The sequence below is a fragment of the Maylandia zebra genome, linkage group LG4 (genome assembly GCF_041146795.1).
Source record: "Maylandia zebra isolate NMK-2024a linkage group LG4, Mzebra_GT3a, whole genome shotgun sequence".
NCBI classification, from domain to species: domain Eukaryota; kingdom Metazoa; phylum Chordata; class Actinopteri; order Cichliformes; family Cichlidae; genus Maylandia; species Maylandia zebra.
In genome coordinates this window covers 23,395,464-23,412,441 of record NC_135170.1, presented here as the reverse complement: position 1 = coordinate 23,412,441, position 16,978 = coordinate 23,395,464, and the positions used below count along the sequence as shown (strand labels likewise).

At 40.4% G+C, this 16,978-nt stretch overlaps 1 protein-coding gene across 1 annotated transcript in view; it reads left to right on the top strand.

Annotated features, from left to right (window-relative positions):
• The first annotated feature begins 6,370 nt into the window (after positions 1–6,370).
• LOC101484267 (ras-related protein Rab-26) overlaps positions 6,371–16,978 on the top strand; it is a 55,687-nt gene continuing 45,079 nt past the window's right edge. The window contains exons 1-2 of the mRNA XM_004559396.3: positions 6,371–6,899; positions 8,587–8,697. Coding sequence (XP_004559453.2) covers positions 6,714–6,899; positions 8,587–8,697 — 297 coding nt within the window. The 5' untranslated portion in view covers positions 6,371–6,713. The remainder of the gene's footprint in view (positions 6,900–8,586; positions 8,698–16,978) is intronic.

Genomic DNA, 16,978 nt, shown 5'->3' with positions numbered 1-16,978 from the left:
AGAGATTTTGAGCATGAACAGTCTGTTTAAGGTCATGCCAAAGCATCTCAATTGGATTTAAGTCCAGACTTTGACTTGGCCGGACCAAAACCTTCATTTTGTTTAGCTTTTTTTTTTCAGTTAGCAATTGAGAGACAGACGTGCTGGTGTGTTTCAGCTTATTGTGCTGCTGTACGTCCTGACATTCTCCTTCAGGTACAATTCTTGGTAGAGAGCAGAATTCATGGTTCATCCATTTGGGCAAGTTCAGTCCAGGTGCTAAAGCAGCAAAGCAGCCCCAGACCATCACACTACCACCACCATGTTTGACTGCTTGACTATCGGTGCGATGCCATTTTTATGAAATGTGAGATGGGTTGCTTTTTGAGATCTTTTAGGCTACTTCACTTTCTCAAACAGGTTCTATTTAAGCAGTTTGTTAATTCAACAGGTCTGGCAGTAAGGTTTGGTAGGTTTGGATAGTTTGCTCCCTTGAAAAATGAAATCATCATTTATGAACTGCATTTTCGATTTAATCTGGTTATCCTGGTCTAATTGTAAAAGTATCTGATGATCTGATATATGGGCAAAAAAAATAAGATAAAATAGGACAATCAGAATCATGGCAAATACTTTTTCACAGCACTCTATACTTGTGCAAACTTTTCCTTGAGTGTCCTTGAAAGTGACAAATACGACAAAACACATGATGCAAGTTTACATTTACTGCACTCGTAATAAATAAGATCCTGTCCTGCACATACAGCCCAAATGATCATGAACATAGCTATTAACAGACATAAACACAGATGTACCTGCTGTCCATGAACATATATCCACACACAGACACACTTGTCTGTGATGAAAATAAAGAGACACTTGCTCTGTTGGCACCTCCTCCAATCACACAGGCCGCCTCCACTCCTTCATCCCAGCTGTCACAACTGCAAAAACTCTACAAATACACACGCGCACTCTTGCATATTCACACTCACCCACACACACCACTTTTCCTGCTCACACCTTTTCCCGCTCACCATGGCTCTCTCCAGTTGGTGCTCGTGTGCCCACTCTCAGCTGCAGCTTGTATGTAAAGTTTATGTTTGTGTGCATGTGCCATGTCTTTTATTGACGTGGTTCCAGCTGCGTGCAGACACAAAGAACCCACCTCTGCTCCTGAAGCAGTAGAGTGGACAAAGAGTTTCCGCCTTGAAGTTGTGAAAAATTACAGCCACCTAAAAGTCAGTCTGCTCTGTGTCTGAAAGAGGGGAAAGTATTGAAATGGCATCGGGTAATTTTGCATCTCCTTGTTGTGAATCTCTGCTTTTTCTCTGCTTTACACACCCTTATATTTTTGCTCCATGTGTCCAACCTGATACAGCTCACCTACTGAGTTAATTTTGGGCCACTGGATCTTATGATTAGTGCGTGTGAAATCACTCCTGTGCTTACTATGCATGTTTTCGTCTGTGTGTGTGTGAGAGTGAGTAAGTGCAACAACAAATGCTTCCTGTTTGACAGCAACACCATGTGCAAGGTCATAAATCTGATCACCAGAGCAGCAGATACAGTGACAGTGTTGCTCGCAGGAAGCACCCTGGATTAGCAAGGATTTATGGATGGACTTTGGATAACACAACCCATCACTTGTGAATGCACCCAGTATCCTGTTTCTTAAGATGGCAGACTGGGATTTTTGCAAGTGAAAAGAAAAGTGTCTTGATACTTCAAATCCACGAAAATAGAAAATGCTCAGACTGAATTCAGCTTTAGTAACTATCTGCAATTGAATAGGGGAACTAAAATAAGGAGCAGATATCTGGGAGGGGAGTTGGGCCTCTGTTAGTGATTATTGCCCATGTGGAGTTTTTTCCATTTTGGTACCCTGGCTCAGACTCTTATGTCTGGATCTTTTAAAGGGTCCAGTGAGGTTTGGGCATGTCTGATTTTCAACACTTCAGATTAAACTTTTCTACAGCTCCCTGAGGCCTTACTAATGCAGGCCCCCTGTTGACTTGCAGCAAAATTGAAAAAGAAAAAAACACAACTGTGAAAACTAGAGGTGGAAATTGCATGTGTGACACTGGGATGATGTGGTGACGTCTTTGGAAAGGTAATAATTATCGTTGTCACCTTCGTTTTTTATGATGCCAAGGAAAGAGAATTAAAACATTTTCAGGATGACAGGTTTGAAGCGGATGCTTGGCTTAATTTGTTTAGCACATTAAAAGAATTGAGGCATTGAAGGACATGATTGTGCCATGGCAATTTCAAGCAGCCTTAGCACATTGTTTCTGCAAAGCACCGTTTCTTTGCAATTTCTCAGCTAAAGTACACAAAGGTTTATAAGTAGAGAAAAGTTAACAAAATGACCTTATGGCTGCAAAGAAACTGCATTAAAATTCAACTGAAATATCAGGATTTCACATTAGATATTCATGGTTTTAGTCAGACTATCCATCTAAAATATTTTCATTTGTAGTGAACTGGGCCAGAATCAGCCCGCCAAAGGCTGTCAAAGTGAAGAAGGGCATGAATTTTAGACTTTTAACTGTATTTTCAAAGGTTTTACAATTTTTTCTACTGATAAAACTAAAACCATTCATGTCACACCAAAGTAAATAACTAATAGATAAACAATGAAATAGCAGAAGGTTCCTGTTTTGTATAATATTATCTAATAAAGAAATGTGTGATTTTTAGAAACAAAGACAAAAAGAGGACATCAACACATCTGTATAATTGCCGGACAGTCAGCACAAATAGATAGTAGAACTTTTTTTTTTTTTTTTACAGTTTAGGCCCAAAGCAGCATTTCTTTCTCATGTAGAAAAACTGAGATGTACTCCTGAAATTGCACTTGTTTTTTATTTTAGAATATGTCTAAACTTATTTGCACTGACATAAAGAGGAGTTTTTCTGACCGTTACAATGCTTTACTCTGTTGGGAAACCTCAGGTCTGTCCTTGGTAATATGCTAACACACACACACATAATTATTGCAAACAGTCACAACAGCACTCCCTGATGGCCGGAGCCTCCGCCCTCCTCCAGAAGGGCAATTCACTCCCCCACACAGTGCCCAAACCATTAACCCAGCCTCACTTCAAAACATGATTATGCCAGAACAAGCCTGATCCACAGAGGCTGACACCCCAAAACCCAGGCAGGACCCAAGTGATAAACTTCCAGCTTACTGGTGCCAGAAACCACAGGACATCCTCAGTCGTCCCTGTCCATACTCCAGTGGATCAAAGCTGTTTTCCTGGCATGTGGAAGCGCTCCTGATAGGTGATTTTAATATTGTGGTTTAATGGTCTATGAATTTGAATTTATTTTTGAAAATCAGACAAAGTGTCTTCAATATTTTTTTTAAGAAATCAGAAAAAGAGTCCTAAAATACTGACAGCTAATGGAAACCTGGAACACAGAAAGGATTCATAAGTAATAAATGAAAAAGGTTGGGGAACATCGCTACATAACAGTGTCAAAATAATCCAATAATACCTCTTTTTAATGTGTGTGTCCTGTAAGTATAAAGCTGTTTCCCTCACTAACTTATAACATGTGGCAAATGTCATGGAGTATAAAGAAGGATAAGACTTATGGAATTATAGTTGAAGTAAAGCATTCCTTGAGTATTTAAACATCTATAATAAAAACTGTTCTGTTCATATTATACTTGTGCACTCTTTCTTAATGTTTTTTATTAAAATATATTTGATATAACCACATACAAACAACTAGCACCCACCCATACTTTTCTCTGAGACACACATATACACTCAGTGTGTTTTTCTCATTTAAGTTGCCTCGGGGAGCGAATAAGTGCCAGGCAGTACCAGTCCACTGTCGGCTGCTCTCGCCAAGGCCTGACAAACAGGGGTTCGGGCTGGCAAGATGCCCCCTGCCCCCTCTTGCAGCACTCAGGCCACAGGCAGCTGACAGAAGAAGCAGCCAAAAGATCAACAGTTGCTGTGACTTTGGTTGAGCGACTGGCCAGGCTGCTGCACGCCACCCAGCACACACTCAGGGCACCTGACCCTGAGTAAACTGACAAATGCCAAACATTTGGGTGTGCCTGCAGAGTGATGTGACCCTGAGGGTTCGATGACCTTACTGCACCAGGTACCCAGACACATACAAAACTACAGGTATTATTTTAACACTTTTTCCCCCTTTTTTGTCTGTCTTTCAAGCTCTCAACCAGCTATATTCCACTTGCAATCTCCCACACAGTAATCATCATGGAGCAAATCTAATGGCCCTTGCACCAGGGAAAGCGTGCTGTAATTTGTGCCTGATTACCATGTTTATGTGACTGGATGCTGTTTTACAGTGCGCGATACTTAAACAAGTGCTTGAAATTAACGTCTGGTTTGTTACTTTCAGCAAAGAAAAAATACACTCGCTTCATTAGGTTTCTCTGAACTGCCTCCACATTTTGTATTCATGGGCCTTGGCACAGAAACTCATAAACATGCACAAGCATATGGCACCCTAACTATACATTACAGCCTCTCGATGTAAAGTACAGTCGTTAGACATATTTAACTTATCTTGACAAGGATGTTAATTTTCCTGAAAGCAGGGATGGATTCCAGTGACCTTCCCTATTGACGTCCCTAATTCCCTCCAAAATGCCCAGCTGTTGCCACAGCAGACAGCTGCTTTGGGGGCAGAAGGAATCTCAGCTGTTGACGGGAGCTGTGCAAAAAGGTTGGTGGATTTTCGGGTTTGTATTCCCCCCAAATCCACTTACTGCCCTGCATGAAGCTGGGTGGAAAAATGCTGACAGACAGCAAACTGAGGGACGGAAAGCAGAGGCTACAGCTGTCCGTGTGTTTACAACCAAACTACTCTGTTTCTACCCCCAGCTCAAAAACGACTGACTTTTGAGTTGGGGGTCAAATTAAGAGACATCCCCAAATAATCTGTGGGATATAATTTGGCTTGATGGGAAATTCAGTATTGGGGATTCAAAAATAAAGAAAGGAAGAGATTAATTTGCCATTTTAGCAGCAAAAGTTTACTACAGTTATGTCAAAACCACTTAGGGATCAGCTAAATTCCAAATGCAGTGATTTCAATACACTGATCCCTCTATACATGTGACTCATAACCTGTTTAATGCTCTGTTGTTTCTTTCTGGGTTGATTTTCAGTTGTAACTTGCATATCTAAAATGTGACTTCCTCTGTGGAAAATTCAGCCTGATATTACAATTACGGACGCACACTGAAAAGCTGAGGGGATAATGAGAGCTCACTTTGACTCCCTGATGTGGGCATCAAATAATGTCTCTGGGCTATGATTGCCATTAATAGACTAATGAGCCTGGACAGTCTGGAAAATGAACGGAAAGAAAACTGCTGCGGAAGCCATGCTGCGGAAGGAAAAACTATTATATGAATTAGAAAGGGCATGGGTTAGTTCAGAGAGGATCAAGTGACCATCATTTACCATTCTTGATTATGGAGGCAACTGAAAAACCTACTGTAGTTTGGACAGAAGCAACCAGTAGTACTGATATATAAGCCAGACTCATGCAACAGTAGCAACTCTTTTTATTTTACTCCTAATAGTGATCTAATATAGTCGTTTCTCAATTTCTAAAACTCACACATTTAAATCAATCATATTCATTTTCTAGAAATCAAAGTATAAAGTGCAACTGTAGGTCTGAGTTTTAAGCTCTATGACTTTGTTTCTTATTGCTATACCGCCCTCTTGCGACGCATTGTTGAAATCACGTTTCAGCTGTTTTTCTTTTGATTATTCATGTATAAGAGAACCTTTTAAAATTATTTGTACTGACCTGCAGCCACACGCCATGTATACAGAGAGAGAGAGAGAGAGAGAGAGAGAGAGAGAGAGAGAGATACATACCAAACAAACAAAAAATCTAAGCTAATCATCAGTATAATACATGGAAATGTTGGCGCACTCACCTTAAAACGGCTTCTGTAACACAAAGTAGGGTAAGCTTATTACTAAAAAAGCAAAACTAGCTGCTTTAAAAGCAGTTCTGTTTTAAAGTATAATGCAAATTATTATGAGGCTTTACAACATATCACCTTTATTACATAAAAATCAGACTGCTGACAGAGAAATATCTGAATGCTCTGTACTTTAGCACACACTGACCCAAAGTCCTGCAAATATCAAGGTTTCATTGAACGCAAAACTTCGTTTTTAGGTGGAAGAATTCCTTGCACACAAATCTGTAGCAAAGCTGTGCCGCTGATATTTTATTTTTTTATTTTTGTTGTTGTTGTTGTTCCTTCTCCTCTTTTTCAGGACCACGGAGAGCGCCCCTGACCCCGTCGATTGGAGGTTATGCGTTTGGAAGTCACGTGATTGTGTTTAAACCTGAAAATCCCCCCTCCTCTCTAAATCGACTTCAGCTCTGCCCCCTTCGGCTTTGCCGTTACTACGCGCAGTGCTGAAGCTGCTGTCCTGGAAAGAGCAACCTATCAAGAGCAGGAAGCGGCAGATCAACAACGGAAGCGACAGCGATTTGCGACAAATTCACTCCTACTTTGAGTGGAAAGGTGTCGAGGAACATGCGTTTAACGCACAGGTGAAAAAAAATCACCTGATTTAACTTCTTCGCTGCTCCAACTTTTCAGCCCTACCTTGCGCAGATTCCGGTTAGATTTGCTTTTTGTTTGTTTGTGTCTGTTGAGAATAGTTTTTTTTTAAAGAAACAAACAAACTATAAAATCTTGAGACATGTCTCGCAAGAAGGCAGTCAAAGGCAAAGCAGCGACCAGCAGCCCGTCCGCGGGCAGCCCCTCCGGGAAAGGGACCGGGAAATCTGCGAGAGGAAGCCCGGGCATCGTTCAGATGAATGGTGTAGTCCATCCCAGCAGACCGTCCATCAGCAACAGCAGCGAGTTTTATGACATCGCTTTCAAGGTAAAGGTGTCCACCGATGTTACTCAGTCAACCCAAGTCACGCAAAAGTCGACTGTGTTGGAGGACTTTGCATGAAAACATGAAAGGGTGCGGTGGGGTATAATTTGGGAAACAACACACCTACGAAGGTCAAAAACTAAATATCGAGCAAATGATATGCATGCTTTTGTGTATGTGTGTGTATTTTAGGCACGATAAACCCGATTGTAGTCTACTTTATCCCTGCTGCTGCCGTTGTCCTGCCCAGCTTTCATTGTCTTCCGTTTTACCACCACCTTTATCATTTAAACAGCAGCGAACCCGCGATAGCAGCTGTGTCAATAAACAATCGATAACCCGGAGAAGGGGCGCATCGCACTACAACAGCCAACCAACAAATTATTTGCTCCTTCCGTGCAACCGGTTAATAGCACGTTTTCCTCAGAAGCAGGATGAGTTGTTGGTATACACAACCTAGTGTGAGGGTACTGGGTGTGAGCTGCCACTTCACCTCAACACAAACACAGATTTACACCCACAGATTCCCTGTGTGTACTCCCAGCGTAGCTTCAAGGGGCCCTTGCCACCTACTCCGTGTTTTTGAAGCAGCTGTTTGATGTGAGAGGAGAGATGGCTTTGTGTTGCTTTTTTTCCATTTGAAAGAATGGATTGTTCCATGTAAGCCACTTAAATGAAGGGCTTCTACTTCCATATTTTCAAAAGGTTGGATTAACCTGTTTCAGTTTGGGCTCAGATTTCTACTGGTGAAAATCTCTACTGCCTGGCTTTTCTTCAGTAGCATCATATGCTGCCACACTGATTTCCTACAGCTCTGACAAGTGCTTTCGAAATTCTCTCTAATCCTTCTCTTTTGGTTTCTTTTGATAATTCAGCACTGGATTATAGTCCAACCTGTAGATTCAAGGTTAGCAGCAGGCTTTTGAGAGATTGCACTGTACCTCTATCTGATCGTGCTCTAAAAAGTGTCATTTGTCGGGCATTTTGCCATGTTCCATGTATTATGGCTCTCTCTGGTCAATAATCACATTAAATATAAGAGAGACAGAGAATCCAAGCACCTTCTCTTACACACTCCTTCAAAGGTCTGAATATGGGTGAAGCTTCTGAGGGAGGGGTCATAAAAGAAACAAGATTTTTAAAGATAAAAAGAAGTGGGAGCAACTCCTTTTTTTTTTATTCTCCTTCCTGGTTCTTTCGTGTCCTCTCTGCTTCCTCTCTACGGACCCAGGAGGCGCTTTTAATTTCCATACTCCAGGTCCCAAAGTGCCTCAGCTAAACTGATAATAGTAATCACATAAAACCTTTAACCTAATCACAGCTCTGAATAAAAAGAGAAATGTACAGCTCGCTTTTCTGCAATAAAGTTAGCCGCGTACGAATACATCATGCACTTACAGAAAGGCTTTAAGGACATCAACTGGCCGCAGCAAGGAGTCACACATTCATCCACGTACACCTTCTTCCGTGGCCAAGCACCAGAATACCAGGACTGATTTAGCCGAATGATTCAGATGCGGCGATGACAAACAATCAGACGCTGATAGTTAATTAAACAAATGAGCAACAGCTCCCTCCTGTTCATGCTAATTATTTCAGTTATTTCTGGCATTTACTTTTTTTGGGGGGGGGGGGGGGGATCATATCCCTCGCATGCCTCTAACTCACTCCTGCTGGAATACCTGTGCAGGTGATGCTGGTTGGAGATTCTGGTGTGGGGAAAACCTGTCTTCTGGTCCGATTCAAAGACTGCGCTTTCCTGGCCGGCAGCTTCATCTCCACTGTGGGCATCGACTTTAGGGTGAGTTTAAATCACGAGAGCCAAACAAAAACAAACATAAACCAATTCCCTGCACACATGCACTTTCATACACACTTTCAGATTGTGTTGTTTCTAAATGGGGCCATATTCTAATGGGATTTTCTTTTTAAAGCTATTTAGTCACTTTACATGTCCCAGAACTCTGACTATCTCCTGTGTGAGATGTCTCACAAGATAAGATATTGATTTCTTAAATTAGTTCGACATGCTTTAGTTTTTTAGTCTCCCTGGGCAATCACAGTGCCTATCATGTGCCAGTTTCATGGTCCCACATGGGCAACTATAGAGAAATTTATCCATGTCTTCATTTGATCACATTCAGATGTCTATGCATGTGACAGAAACAGGTGTTCACTTAGGTGATACTGAGAATCATATTTGCAAAAATGTGCTACTTTTAATCATTAAGTCATAAAATGCTTTGTTCCGTTTGATGCACATAGATTAAAATAAAAGTAGAAACAGCTATATCTTTTTGCTGTATATTCCTTTTCTTGATAGAATCAGACAGATACAGTTGTGGTCAGTTTACTTGTTATCAGAATGATTGTTGTAATAATTTTGGGTGCTTTTAAAAGATTTGAACTGTTCTTTTTCCAGGATGCAATAATTATGCAGCACACATCTTTAATTACTTTTTTAAAAAACAAGAATTGGGTGTGCAATTTGAAATTTTGGGGGGGCTTTTCTCTTCTCCACACACATTTTAAAGTATACATACAGGCTTAAATACACACACTTACTAATTGATGCTGAAGGCAATAAAACATTTTTTAACTTGACAAGGCCCAGGCTTATTAACATCATCGTGATCATGATTGACTGCAACTGGTAGGTTCTCTTTGCCAGCATAAAAGGATTTGTTTGACAGAATTTATTGGACTGATGTACTCAGAACAATGGGAAAGTCCAAGCAACTCAGTGAAGAGCTAAGAAGGAGAATTCTAGCTTTACTTTTGGTCACAATGACGAGATGTATGTTTAAAAGATGATAAAAGTGAGGCTTTCGCCAGCTGTCAAGCAAGGTGGTGGCACTGGATCATTGCACAAGGTGTATGGAATAACGAAAAAAGAGAACTACCTCCAAATTCTTCAATTTCACTTCAAATCAACAGCTAGACAGTTGAAACTTGAGACGATCAATAAGATTATTGAATGGCCATCCTAAAGCTCTGACCTCAACCCTACAGAAACTGAATTTGTGGACTACGCTAAAAATCCAGGACTGTGATGAGAAACCAAATGATTGAAATTGCCCCTACCATTTCTGTCAAGAAGAACATTCATGCCCATGATGAGTGACTGCAAATCAGTTCAAACTCCACATGTAACCGAGAATAACGTAAAAATAAATCTTTACATGTTCATGCTGAGATATTTTTTGCTTGTTTTTGACTAATTAGGTTCACTGGCGATAGTTCAGCAACATGGCTGGGTACAAAAAGCAGTTGTAGGAAAGTTTGGTAAGGTTTGCCGTTGTGTTAAATGTACCCCAAAGCACTTTACACATCCAGTCATCCACCCATTCACACACTGGTGATGGCAAGCTACATTGTAGCCACAGCCACCCTGGGACGCACTGACAGAGGCGAGGCTGCCGGACACTGGCGCCACCGGGCCCTCTAACCACCACCAGTAGGCAATGGGTGAAGCGTCTTGCCCAAGGACACAACGACTGAAACTGTCCAAGCCGGGGCTCGAACCGGCAACCTTCCGATTACAAGGCGAACTCCCAACTCTTGAGCCACAATCGCCCCAGTTTAAAGAGTAAACTGAAATTTGTCGGAGAATTGAGATGTGATTAATGTGACTGCAAGTCATCACTACATCTACAAATTCTTTACCATAGAAAGACACAAATTTATATACTGTAAGCACTTTCCCCAGAAAGTAGTGTCATCAATACTATACTACTGTAAGCACTTTTTTATTACAAGCATGTGCACACACTGCTGATCTACTTGTAGCAGCTGTGTTGCTTTCAGTCTGTATTATGTGTTTAATCTCTTATTTCTCTAAAATTAAAGCTTTTTAGTTTTAGCTTGCTTTGTAAAATCACCGACAGGGTTTAAATGCAATTCTGTTTATGTCACAGGTTGCACGGCTTCCCAACTTTTTGGGGGGAACAGGATTATAATATTACATAAATGTACAGCAGTCTAGTAATTTATGTTTGTGTGTGTCCCTGTGTGTGGTAAACTAAATATCCAACCATTGTATAGTCCCGTGTGGGCTGGACGAGTTTGTGGGTGGGTGAGCGGTTGAATTATTTACTTATGCAATGTCTCTTATGACACTTATAGCACCGTAATGCTGATGCACATTTAGGCCTCTCCAAGTACAGAGGAGGCCTCTGTCTGCTACATTTAATGCTAATGGAGGAAAAAGAACCGGACGCATAAAGTTTAGCACTTACTCAGCTCTTTTGCCTTATTGACTTATTATTTAATCGCAGTGTAGCACAGAGCTGTATTACGTGAATAATGATCTCTCGTCAAAGCTCCCTTTGTCTTCTACATGGTTTCACGTTAAGCAGTTCAGTTCTTGAAACAGATCGCCCAGGACTCACGAGGATCGTCTACAGTTCTATTTCTCTTATTATATTTTGTTGGGGTTTTTAAAAATTTACGTTTAAAACAGATCACTGAATGATTATAATTACATAATCTCTTAAAACTGGACACGGATATCTATGTAAACATGAATGTGAACTTGTTTAAACAGTGACAACAGTGAGCGGCTTATCTGTTTGTTTTTAAGAGAAAGACCAGGACTTTGTTGAGTTGGAGGGAAAACTTGAAGGTCTGTGGTGTTTGTCTTCCCATGGAGAATACACAGAGAAAGGAAGAAGGATGGGGAGTGATTCTTATTTTTAGGACAGACAGTTTTGATCCCCTTTAGTTGGTGGGAAAGAGAGGCAATTTGCTTCGTATGGGGATTTGATCCAGTTCTCACTTCAAAGCTCTCCAGCAAGACGCAATGTTTTCCTTTCCCCTCTTGTTTATTGCATTCTCATCTCATTTAAACCTCAACATGTTCTCGGGATTAGAGTTGCACTAGTACACAGTTTGGCTTAAGATACAGTGAGTGTGAATGCAAAATGTGCTGCATCTCTGCATTTGTGTTTCGCTTCAAAAATCCATGCAGGATGCTTATAAAGGATTAAATTACAGATAAGAGTGAAAGGTTAGACCGTACCTTGCTTACTGTCATAACACAAATGGGAAGCAGACATAGCTCTCTATTTCACACTCATGGCAATGATATGATATCAACCCTACCAGGTTAATAGGGTGAATTCAAGTCTCTAGCTGCCTAATGAATCACACCAAGAAATGTTTGTGTCGCAGATGTATCACTGGATCCAGAAATGCGTAATTCTGTCTTTCAAATGCGTTTCTACTTTCACATCACTGTTTTGCACATGTAAAAGTTTTTAGGAACTAAAATTTTAACCAGAGAAGTTCAGTTTTCAGGGTAATGAACTGTCTCTTGTTATAGTTCAATTGAAATTGAAAATTTGCATAAAAGTGGGACAAGTGATCATCTTCAGAGTCAGTGCGTTGACAGTTAATACAAGTGCTAATGGATCGGGACTTTGCAGGTATTAGTGTGTGTAAATGACTTGTTACCCAAGCAAAAAGAAATTATGACAGATATTAAATGATTGTTTTCAGAAATCACACGAAATAAATTTTGATATTTTACTTTCATACACTGTGTTGCTAAAAGTTTTTGTCTACTGTCTGATGTCAGCCCACCCTTTGCTGAAACAGCTTCAACTCTTCTGGGAAGTCTTCTATCAGGTTGTGGTTAGGACTAAACTGTAAAGGCCACTCAAGTTCTTTCAAACTAAACTCATTCATTCATGTCTTTATGGACCTTGCTTTGTGCACTGGTGCAAAGTCATGTTGGAACAGGAAGAGCTCATCCCCGAACTGTTAGCACAAAGTTGGGAGCATGAAATTTTCCAAAATGTGGTATGCTGAAGCATAGGAGTTCCTTTCACTTGAACTAAGAGGCTAAGATGAACGCCTGAAACACGACCGCACCACAATCCCCCCTGCATCAATCTTTACATTTGGCACAATGCAGTGAGACAGCACAGTTCTCCTGGCAACCTCCAAACTCAGACTCGTCCATCAGATGGCCAGACAGAGACGCGTTATTTGCCACTTCAGAGAATACGTCTCCGCTGCTCTAGAGTCCAGTGCCGGCATGCTTTCTAGCACTGCATCTGACATTTTGCAGTGTATTTTATGACGTAAGGTTTGGACACAGCTGCTCAGCCATAGAAACCCTTTCCATGAAGCTCTCTACACACTGTTCTTGAGCTAACCTGGAGGTCACATGACGTTTGGAGGTCTGTAATGATTGACTGCGCATCAGCATCCCCTGACCCCCGCTCTACCACTTCCTCACTGAGTTGCTATTGTTTCCTATCGATTCCACTTTGTTACAATGCCACTAACAGTTGACTGTGGAATATTTATAAATTTCTCAATGAGAAATTTCACGATTGGACTTGTTACACAATGGCTTTCTAACACAGTACTGCTGAGTGACACATTCTTTCACAAATGTTTGTAGAACCAGTGTGCATGCCTAGGTGCTTGTTTTTATACACCTGTGGCCACGGAAGTTACTAGAATGACTGGAATGGGTGAGTGACAGCTTTTACAATATAGTGTATGTTTGTGATTTACACATTTGCCTAACAAGCAAATGATTCCTGGTTTGATCCTGTGAGAAATTTTGGTGTCGCATCAGAAAGGGCATTTGACATTAAAATCTGCCAAATTAAACAGTCTACCTAACAAGAGGCAAAGCAACTAAGGAAAAAAATCACAGCATAATAACTGGAATATTATTACAAAAAGTCAAAACAATGGACAAACAAAAAAACAGCAAGGTTTTTGTTTCAAATTCTTCTGGAGACGTCTCATCTTTTTCAACTCTCTTATCAATCTCCCTCTGCGCCATCTGTGAAAATCTACTGTCCTGCATTGTTATATCGCTGAAAAGCATGTGAAGCTCCTCTTGGTTGTGACTTGAGCCCAACTAGAATGGCCATGTGCATGTAATATGCCAATATTAGGAGGTGCACAACACCAAAGTGCAGAAGAAAGCATGCACTGTGCACAAGGATAACAGAAGTGAGCATAAACTACCTGTATTAGTATTAAGTCCATCAATCTATCACCAAACAGTATTTAGCATGTCAGCCTGTACGTCTCTGTCTGTTGCAATGAGATTTTCATGCACTGAGAAACCAATATCAACTGTAATTGTTCACATCCATCATACATTAAGTTTTCCTTCATTTTCCTGTCACTTCCCTCACTGGCATCCCGTTTGGCATTTCATGCATATTCTTGCTAAAAAATAATGTTTTGTTTATCCTTTTAAATGCTGGAGCCTGAAGGGATGCATTTTTTTTTCAGGTTTAACTCAATCCCACAGTTCCAAATAGCAACAGGGAATTTATCTGAATTTAATTCAGTTTTATTTTTATAATGCCAATTTACAACAACAGTTGCCTCAAGGAGCTTTATATTGCAAGGTAAAATCCCTACAATATTAGAGAGAGATCCCCAACATTCAGATAATCCACTATGAGCAAGAACTTGGCAACTGTGGGAAGGAAAAACTCTTTTAACCGGAAGAGCCCACTGCCTTATCAGGCTCAAGAATGGGCAACCATCTGCTGCGACCAGCTGGGGGATAAGTGGAAATTATAAAAGCTAGAGAAAGAAAACAAAAGTTAACAAAATGTATTTATAGCTTAGATAAGAAATGTTGTCTGAATGAAGAAACAAAGGGAAATGATGCCAGAGAGAAAAAGAAACACAAAATGCTCAAAAAGAAGCCATTACTCCAACAAACCTTCCTTTTATGCCTGTACTTGGAAAAACAACCTTTCCTGCTGCTTCTTTTTCACAATGTATTTCATTTAAGGACAACAGAGAGAAGGAATACTTCAGTCCTTCATTTGACAGAGTGGTTGAGAGAAGAGCATCACTTCTCACCTCTAGTAAGAGACAAGGGAGCTGCTCTCAGCTGTCAGTTATGTCTGCTGCACCCAAAGTGATAGATCTCTTATGCAACCACAGATTTCGCCTCGGCTGGGCAGTAGTTTCATTTTTCAGCATGTATTTCTATAGTAGTGAAATGAGATATGGGATGTTTATATGAAGTTTATATGGATATAGTTTAATGTTGTATTACCTAACCTGTTCTTCTGTAACTGTGTGCTTGTGTTTCTGTCCTCCCTCACATTCTCCGAACAGCCAAAGCCCAGTTGAAGAATTCATTATTATCTCAATATTTAAAGCTATATGTTGACTCAGTGTGACAGTAATATGTGTGGGAAGAACACAGGTTCAGCGGCCATTGTTTGGACTATGTTTCTCTTATCCCCTTGCACTTACGGTGCTAGAATTAGACAAAAAGGGTTAAACATACTGAGCGGAAACACCTGATCAGTGAAATTGTCATTTTTAAGAAAATGTCTTAAAAAAATATGTCATAAGACCTATATTGCCTATAACTCCTGACTAACGTTTTCTCATTCAATGGGCTTAAAATTAATGTTTCTTTTTCAGTTTGTGGTGATCTGCAAATTGTGCTTTACAGTGTGTGTGAATTTATGAATCATCCTTACCGACTGATATGCATATGTCTGATCTCTGAACAAAATTTCCAAGGGGCTCATCTCGTACTGGCATGTGGGCTAACCAGTATACTGAAAGTTGCCCAGTGAGCTAGGAACAGATCATTTTAACTCTGGGGGTTGGTCATATGGCCTTATGTCACTATATTTCAAAGAAACTTGCAATAATTATATAATTGATGATTTATATTTAAGGCGTCCTTATTGGAGATTGCAACTTGCAGGCATCAGCATCTATAAGTGAGCTGCTGTCACTGATGTCATATTACCTCATTTGAAGTGTGAATCTACTGAGGTGCCAGCAGCTGGAAGGTTATATTGCAGTATTAGTGACGCATTATATACAGCTTAATGCTTTAGTTTAATAGTGACAAAGTTAATGTCAAATGTCATTTGGATCCCCCCTCTCCATCCCCACACACTTGATTGTGACCACAGCTGGCAAATGCTCTAGCAATACTCGATGAGTTATTTGTTGACTTTTGGGGTATCACATCACCAGCTGCTAGCATCCCTTCTTCTTGTGCCTTTGTAGCCTTATTGTAGTTGCTGGTGTGCCTTTTTTCCTTTAAGTAATGAACAGTTGCAAAGAATGTTGCTTTGCTGGAGGTTTTTAAAGTAACCTCCTTTATAGCTAGTAAATTGCCATTGGAGACTGACACCCAGCTCTCGCTCTCAGACATAGCTGGGCTTGGTCATTATTGTGTATGCACGCAGATTTTTGTACAATACAATACAACTTTATTTATATAGCACATTTGAAACTGAAGGTACACGAAAGTGCTTCACAACAAGGTTAAAACATAAATCAGCTGGTTCTAACATCACATTTTTCTGCTCTGCTGGAGCACTTAAAGCACTTTAAAGAAGCAGTTTTTTCTATGTATGTATGTATTTGGCATGCAGACTGGAGCAGTCAAGGATCAAACCACTAACCTTCCAATTAGTGTATGACCTGCTCTACCTCTTGAGCTACAGCTACCCCATATAATACTGGTATTTTAATTATACCAGTATTATCGTGGACTTTATGATATGGCACAGCCCTAATAAATATCTTTATTTCTGAGGATTAAATCAGTTACAACTGACCACAGACTACAGCCCAGAACAGATGAAATATCACAACACAGTCTCAGTTCTCCAGTGTTCTAGTAGCGCTCTGTCTAGGAGTGGTCTATAAAATGTCCCTGACACATTTAAGAGACATGGATCACATCTTGAATACTAATTAATGTCTTCCTGCTTGTAGTCTGTATTGTACTTAAGACCTTTTATCAGTGCAGTGCAACTCTAGGCAAGATTCATTCATGCTCTTCAGCTACAATGGATGAGTCCATGGTTATCACTGCGTTATGGGATGCACAAATATCGTTGCAGTAGCCCTGTCCTGGTAAACACTTTAATGCTCTTGTCTAGTGGTGTGCGTGTAAGAGAGTCAACCATGTTTTTTTGTGAGTCATAGAAAACCAACCTCTTTCTGAGCTGGATAAAAGAATGAAATGAATAATAGGTTGTGTTTTTGGTGGGGGGGTTAAATAACACACCATGTTACATAATGCATTTACTATACTTCAAAATAACTAA